This window comes from Lottia gigantea (assembly GCF_000327385.1).
Source record: "Lottia gigantea unplaced genomic scaffold LOTGIsca_33, whole genome shotgun sequence".
Taxonomy (NCBI): domain Eukaryota; kingdom Metazoa; phylum Mollusca; class Gastropoda; family Lottiidae; genus Lottia; species Lottia gigantea.
Window position 1 is genome coordinate 1,634,697 of NW_008709110.1, and position 8,686 is coordinate 1,643,382.

An 8,686-nucleotide genomic window follows, 5' to 3' on the forward strand; every position below is an offset into this window, starting at 1 on the left:
GAAATTTTGAAACTGCTATTCTTTCAGAGCCGATTATCTATTCTTGCACATATTGAACTGTGGCACTTCCGGTTTTGCAAAAAAGATCCAAAATATATTTATGCACATCGTCGCCTATATCTAAGGTTCGTGAACGTTGAAAGGTTGCTGCAACTATTGTAGTCTAAGCTCAGGAAGGTGTGTAAAAATCGAAAAAAAAGAATTGACATTTCGATAACAAACTGGGACTTTGCATTAGCCAAGTCCACAAAAACTCAATAATATTTAGCAGGTATAGTGACGTTTGAGTTGAAATCACGTAATCCGACACTGTCCAAAGCGTCCAAAGCGCTCTCTTAGTTGAATGAAGCAAAGCCCAAAATTGTAACAAAACCATGATACTGTTTTCATATATTGAATTTAAAGACTAAATATGATAAGCTTTTGTACTTTTAAGCCATCTATAAATACATAGAAAGATTGAATTTGTGATGAAATATACGAGCGTACGTTGACAGGACATAATGGAACAGTGTAACGGGTAAGCACGTCCTCTTTCAAATACTCATTTATGATAACAGCCTTCCCGTGTACGTTGAAAATTAAATCTATGTTAATTCAAACATTAGTACTAAGGACCGACAATTTGCTGTAACTCTGTATATGATATAAAAATTCAAAGAAGTGGTATTTGAGAACCTATTAGTATCCACATGGACACTAGTTGAGAATCCGGTTAGTATCACGTACCACTTAATACTAGTATTAGGGTGAATTGACTATAGAATCTCAATGAAGGAACTGGCCAACCTCACAGAGCAGTAGATAAGCATATTGATTATGTGAAAATTGGATAATAGTGTCAGGAAGTACACATAATACACGTTAGACCAAGTTTGATCGTAGCATATCATCGTCGAACTTTTTTACCAATTCCACTTTAGAAAAATAAGTACCGGTACTGAACTTATATTAAAACAATGAGTATTAGAAGGTATTAGTTTGTTAATAGGCGCATCCATTAACGGAATAAATCTAGATATTTAGCTACAGTCATACCTATTGCTGTCACTCCTGAAAATGAAAAAAATAATTATTAAATGTTAAAAACGAAAATGTATTCAATCATGACATATGTCACAAAGTCCAACTAAATACAATTACTTTTGAAAAATATTCATATAAACTAATTAGATTTTTACGCCTGTTGAAATGATTTGTTTTGTAAAATCCTTAAGTCCAGTCATGCATATATAAAATATAAAAATAATCAACTACAATCAATGTGATATACATAACATTTCTGCATTATCATTATCAATCCAGAAATACCTTATGCTTGGTGACTTTTCATTTTCAGTGGATATAGCAGTGAAAGAAATGGTAAATGGGAAAATGACATACCGTTATTACTATCTGTTGAACCCATATCGATATCAACTTCCAGAATAGATAGTGTACCTGATACTGATCCAGCTACAAATAATATATTTTTTCCATTTGGACTCTTTCTAGCTGGTACAAATCTGAAATATACCAGATTCCATAAAATATATTTAATCATTGATCTTTCATTTTAACACATGAAATTGCCTCAAAGACGTATAATATTCAGTTAAAAAAATGAAAGAAAAAAAACGCAGTCGGACATAAATACTTTTGATCAATGATCATCTGATGGGACATTTTTCCATTTTTCAAAGAGTTAAAGACATATATACATGTATACAAACAACATACTTTAAATCTTCGGGATCAATTTCTGAGATTTTTCGTTCTTTATACAAGTCTTTTAAAGGTTTGTCGTATTCAGCTATGTTGAAATAGAGATGGTCGAATTTTGTGTCCTTAAAGTTATCCCCAACCGAGAATACAGCTATTGTCCCTGGCCTTTCACTGCCCACAAATATAAACAATCTACCACCGATCTCAGCAATTTCCACCGTTTCACTTTCAGGACCCTAAAAGCAGGTGTATAGACAATCTGAATTAATTGACCAAATGAGTCATTTGAAGTAAATTCAACTGAGAATTACTAATGATGATGATGATGATGATGATGATGATAATGATGAGGCATCATAATTAAGATCAGGATCATGATATGAATGACCAGTTTTAAAGAACATTTACACTATTCGACCAATTGGCCTACAGCACGGCTTTTGTCTTAATTGTCAAAGATAAATGAACTGTAAAACAGAAATTCCGGATGATGATGACGGTGATGATGATGATGATTACGATGATGATGATGAGATGGTGATGATGATGATGATGATGATGATGATGATGATTTAAAGTACCATATTTACCTTGCTGTCTGATTGGTTGTCCATTTGATCATTGACAGACTTTTTCCCTTCTGTATCAGAGTTAAAGATTTCTGGAGCGAGGGATGATGTTTTCTTTTCTATTATGTCACCACTATCGTACAATATAGACATATCAGAAGCTTTGCGAATAGTAAATCCACGTCCACCAAAGAAATATAAATTTTCATATTTTCCTGTACTGTCACGTCCATCAACGTTAGTAAATTTTAATCTCCCTGTAAAATACAAATTTTCTTCAGGTCGATTGGCAGTTCATTGTGAACCATTCTCAAAAAAAAAAGAAAACGCAATATTCTTTGAATACTCGAATAAAGGTTCTAATTCAGAATATCAAAAGTATCAGAAGATATTTCATATGTAGAATAAATTTCGTCTGCAACAAGAGAAAAATGCCTTTGTACACTGGTGGGATAGATTTTAATTTAAAAGCATGAAAATTAGTCATAACAATATTGCACATCATTACATTAAATAAATATACCTACCCAGTCTACTATCATTGGTTAAATCTGATTTGATAGATCGTGGTATTTTATCAGACAATACAGCTGTAATAATAATATTTACAAAATTAAAATCATCACATTGTCGTATAAACTGCAGTTAATCGATGCATAGAACTTTGCCCTTCATAAATACGCCACTGATCGCATAAAATTCGAAAACATTGTGCCTTCAGACCGGTTATCTTACGAAATAAATGTCTTTTGAAAACATCTTTTGGTGAATGTGGGTTTTCTCAATGGCTTCAAAAATGAAGCTGCCTTATACTCCTCCATTAAATTCCTCACACAATGATTCATCGAGACACCACTGTCACAACCATTAGAAGACAGAATTTTGATAAAATACAGGTACAAAAAACCTACCAGCATCAAATTTCTTTCCTCGACGTTCTTCATTAAACCCATCTTTATAGTCTTTAGAATCACCTTCATTAGCCGTTACAATAATATCAACATCATTCCAATGATGGTATTTGATGGAATCCGGTAAGTAGAAGGATCGTATAAAGTCGTAGTTGTTCATGTTAATACCTTGATTAAATTACAAAAATATATAATAATTGACAAAAAACAACCAATAAGCATTCCGTATGGCACTGACATAATATATTAGGAATGGAAGAGCTATCCATTAAGATTGAATGCATATGGTAAAAATGTATAAAGGGCTGCAACGATTCCTAAAGTTGCGATCCAGTGGCGGAGCCAGGTTTACGTTCCAGAGGGGGCGAGATATCTGAGGTTTCCCGAATTTCTAACTTATGAGAGTTTTGCAAACTCTTCGAGAGAAACACTTGTTATTGGCAGAGTATTTTCACTCTTTCTAGAACACATGATACTACCCCCCTTAGGAGATCCACAAGTATCCAGTTTAATTTACGGGATGTACTGTTTTCACCCGATGTTGGGTGAGATTTTCGGCTGTTATGTTTGTATGTGATTATTAAATGATCTATTTTCCAAGGGAAGTAAGCCAAGGAATTTGTTAACTTGTTAGATGAAACCTTACCGAACTATCTTAATTTAAGACAATTCGGGCACAGATTTCATTTTTTTTTAAATATTGTATGTCATACAATATTTATTGGCACTTGGCATATTAATAGACAAATGAAGACAAATTAATACGTGAAAGCAATTTTTTAACACTTGAACATGACACAATTTCTAAAATACGCGAGGATTCCGTGCTATTAGTCATTAAAGGGGGTTAATTATATTTATGAGAATCGAGCTGATGTATCGCGATTATCTTTTTCTTCCGCAATGCATCGATAAGAAGGAACGAATCGCGGTTCATCGATTCAACGGTGAATCGTTGCAGCCCTATAAGGAATATATCAGCAAATCTGTGTAATGTTTTAGTATTTGGTTTGAAATTGAGCTGCAGGTCTGAGAAATATTTTCACCCTTGTGTGCAATGCCATGTAAAATGAAGTGAAATGAAAAAACAACAGTGTACGTAAATGTTTCGTTTAAAACATGTCACAAATAATTACCTCCATCTTTGTCACTAGCGTCAAGTGTATATTTATCCCATGTTTTATATCCCAATCCTTTGATCTCGTCGATTACTGATTTTTCCAAATCCACAATAGCAATAGCATTGTTCTCCTACAACATATAAGAGGTAATCTTCACTTTCTACAATTTTAGACTGTGTCTCCGGACTGTTGTGACCATGTGGCGACTCCAACGGGAAGGGGGATTGAGGGGGAGGGGGGGACATCACCCCATCCCGAAAAGGCCCAAAAAAATACATTTCTTAAATGTTGTAAAAATGTAGGAATTCTCTTTAATTTCAGAATTTAATTGCCCCCCTAACCTACCTAGAATGGATTCGTAAAAAATGCCGGCGCCCCCCTCTTATTCAAAGTTCTGCAGTCGTCACTGATGTGACCAAACCAACCGAACCAATAGCATTAGCCAAGTTTGAAATTTGGTATTGTTAATATTATGAACCAAACTTTTCATAAATCAATTCAAATTATTAATGAGAGTAATGAAATGCACCACATATACCAGTTTAAAGAAGGAAAAGACTGGGGCAAAAATCCTGCTATCTTTTGTTATATCTTTCATCGCACTATAAACAACTTTTACGCATCCGTCAAAAAACGAAATATTTAAATTTTTAATACAAAATTTCTCTTCGTCAAATTCGACATGAGGCATTTGCCTCATTTGCCTTAATAAAGTTACGGACTTGAAAGAGATATGGAATCAAGTTGTTTCTCTAAATTCAATAACTTCGTTCCGTTGTATGAAAATCATATCCATAAAATAAATTGGATCATTGAAGAGGGCATTGTTGGATATTCAATAGACTCAAATACATAGACAGTATGATTGGTGGTCTGATTCCTCTTTATTCCAAGGACGAGTTATCTCCCTTGAGAATAAGCACACTTCCGTTTCTTAGTCTGTTGTAAACTGTAGAAATAATCATTATGAATGATATTAAACTTTGCCTCAATCTTATTATGATATTATAAGTATCGAACATGGCGCTGCGAGCAACTACAGAGTAGAAAGAAAATACAGCTGAAAACAACTTCAAAATGAGTGGTCAAGATGAAAATGCCCAACCGGTAGGCAACAATAACAATACCGTAAATAATGAGGTCAGACATCAACATGTCAAACCAGCATCATCCTACAACGTACCTATTTTGGAAGTTGAAAGTGACTCTAAAGGTTTTAATTTTGACGTTTGGGTTCGAAAATGGAATGCCTATATTTTAATTACGGGATTAAATCAACAACCTATAGACACTCAATTAGCAGCATTAACTCTTGCTCAGACGAGGCCTGATAATCATTATGAATGATATTAAACTTTGCCTCAATCTTATTATGATATTATAAGTATCGAATAGGCATGACGACACAATACCTGCAGTGCAATATAAGCTTTAGTCTCATCATTATTGAAAGTGATGTATTCAGGTTCTATATCACGATCAAATGTATTACCATTTTCTCGATAAACAAATCTTACTCCTTCCTTTTCTAATTCTGGTTGTCTAGAAACATAAATAGAGTTTGTTGAAAACATTTCCTACATTAAATGCTAATGGTCACAAGGTCTGGCTACTTAAAAGCTTCTAAAAGCTCAAAGAACGGATAGTCTCTCGTCCGTATCCTTATCAGGAAAATTTTCTATATAAATGGTCAGGCATGCAGTCAAAACTTACTCAAAATATATGAATTAGTTCTCCCTTATGTCAATATCTGTTCCTTAACTTACCTGTCGTTAAACTTTGTAAAATCGAGGCCCATGTATTCAGGCGTATTTTCCACGCCATTGGGAAATCTAATAATACCAACACCTCCTTTTGGATCTTGAAAAGAATCAGATGATCCATAAGCTTCAGCTTCGATAGCTACGACTACCGTTCTACAATCCTTTGTTGGTTTGATCATATCTGGTAGACTTCCAACTACAATTGACAAATATGACACTTTAGGGCTACAATTCAAACTTTTGGTGAGGTTGACAAGAAGACCTAGAAAGCTGAAGATCTGTTTCTTTCACAGTACTTATTTTAATGAAAAAGGGTGAAAACAAATGATACAAAACCTTTTTTTGAGGTAGAAACGTACCTTGGATTTTATGGATGACCTTCAATGAATCTGAACTATTAGCTTTGTATTTCTTGAGAACATATACAGTTCCATTTTCTCTACTAGCATCATTGGTTCCATTAACTAAGGCAAAGAAGATATAATCACCGCAGAACTCGATATCAGTTAAATCACTGTCATAATATATTCTACGATCTTTGATAATCATATCGGTTACATTTGATACATCTAATACATGAAATACACCAAAGCCTGAAATATAAATATACAATTTTTACTATTTCTGAATTATGGTTTGTAAGTATTTTATTGAAGTGCTAAAGTGCCTTTAATACAGAGGTTTTCAACCCTTTTCTTTCTTTCATCCCTTTTAGGATCCTTGATCAATTTAATTACCCCCTTCACACTATAAATCTTTACAATTTCGTGATTTTGCCTGCAATCTTTTTCATGTTGGAGAACATAAATAAAGACTTAAATTTCTAAATTATCCATTTGAATTACCACCAGGTTGAAAACCAATACAATATAATGATTGTGTTCTAAGAAAATTTATGATTTAAGAAAAAGTCAAAATTGAAACAGGTCGCCAAAGACACAATGGTGAATCACCCTCGAGGATCACCCAGGATGATGCAATTACATAGCCTTTATATAGAAAAAGGTGAAGAAATAGGTGACACGATTTAATACAAACCTGATACGTAGAGAATCTTTCCTTTATCATCATATGCCATTTGTTCAGATGTTCCAGTGTCGTAAGAAAACTCTGGCTCTCCATTCGCATCATATGTAGGTAAAAATATAGTAGACGTCCTACGTAATTGAACAGAGTACGCCGATATGAACGGAAGTATGAGGGCAATGATAAACACATTCATGTTCATGACTGAAATGGAGCATTAAATATTCAAAGTTATTACTGAATGGCATGGCATCACACCCACGTCACACCGAAAAGGAGTCTAATAGCTATCTTATAATACGATTATGATATAATAATTAAGATATCTATGAGGCGTCCTTACTGTTCTGCTACAAGTATGGTTCTAACACACACGAACGTAGTTCACAACCATTTTGTACCTCTATCTCGACTTAAATATGATATGAAGGCTTTGTTATAATCGTATGATTGGCTCAGGGTGTGTTAAAGGAAATGAAATGAATGGAGTTTTACGTCCTGCCCAGGGTGTTTCAAAGTCAACATATAGTATGTTTGTGTAGGAAACATCAGACATTGTGCAGTGGTCACCAACCATTGTCGCCAATGGCGTTTGTTGTTGACACGTCCAAAACAAAAGCCATTTTTTTTGTGGACGCGTTTCTAAAACATTATACAAGCATCTCCACGGATGCAGTGAAAAAGCAGTATACGCGTAGCAAAAACAGGTTACATGTGCAACGGCGACTTCATATTGCCCTTACCACAAACCTCGGGTTTCTTACATACTTTCGGAGCCCTTTCTCTAGGGGTTCACAGTGCTCGTATTGCGCTCCCAGTGGCTTTCCACACCATGTATGAGTTTCTAATGCAACTTTGTATTCTCTCATACAGAGGTGTCGCTCCTTGTGGTCACATGGAATTTTTTATGAGATTGGCGAGTTTGGTGTGGTTTACTCTTGAAGTTAACCGTGGGTTTTCCACTGCGTTTATAGATTTCTAAATACGAGTACAACGTGATTTACTTATCTTGGATATGATGATCATGCTTTACCAACCCCATAGATATTATTAAAAACGCCGTGGTGGGCGGCCCATCGGAACGCAATATGGTCGCATAGGTCGCGATGAGAGCGACTATTATAAACTTTTTATAGCAATTTTTCGTTTTTCTCATGTTTGCTTGCGACTTAATTCAATTTCAAGATCGCAAATTTTCGCAGTCCGGTTTGACGGGGGGTGTTACCAAGATATATCCAGTGTATCAATCAAAAACCCATCCAAAACAAGTTGGGTTTTATAAGCGTTTAATTTTGCTAGAAATATGAACATAATAAGTAAAAATAACTTGATAACTCGATTACGCTGAATGAAACTAAATTTTATTATAAAGGTACCATGAATTGAATATTTTGATAAAATAATATTGTCAACTGAAAGTAACGTACCGGTTATGTAAAATATTTCAAATACATACCCTACTCGGCCACCTCACCTAATGATTGTAACAGCAGTGATATGCATTGGTATTTATAGTATTTATCATTAAAGTTGGGTTGTCACGTAAAAACACAAAGTTTTAACTATGTAATAACTTGTTTGAAATTTGACGA

The 8,686-nt window shown here is 34.4% G+C and overlaps 1 protein-coding gene across 1 annotated transcript; it reads right to left on the reverse strand.

The window, feature by feature from the left end:
* Positions 1-1,417: 1,417 nt before the first annotated feature.
* LOTGIDRAFT_190352 (hypothetical protein) lies at positions 1,418-7,239 on the reverse strand (the record flags this gene model as incomplete). Its single annotated transcript, XM_009058284.1, has 10 exons — positions 7,107-7,239; positions 6,428-6,661; positions 6,072-6,264; positions 5,718-5,847; positions 4,321-4,435; positions 3,185-3,352; positions 2,801-2,863; positions 2,295-2,530; positions 1,720-1,940; positions 1,418-1,505 (listed from the first exon to the last, which is right to left on the reverse strand). Coding segments are annotated over exons 1-10 (1,488 nt in total), but the record flags the coding sequence as incomplete, so codon positions are not given.
* Between the last annotated feature and the right edge of the window lie 1,447 nt (positions 7,240-8,686).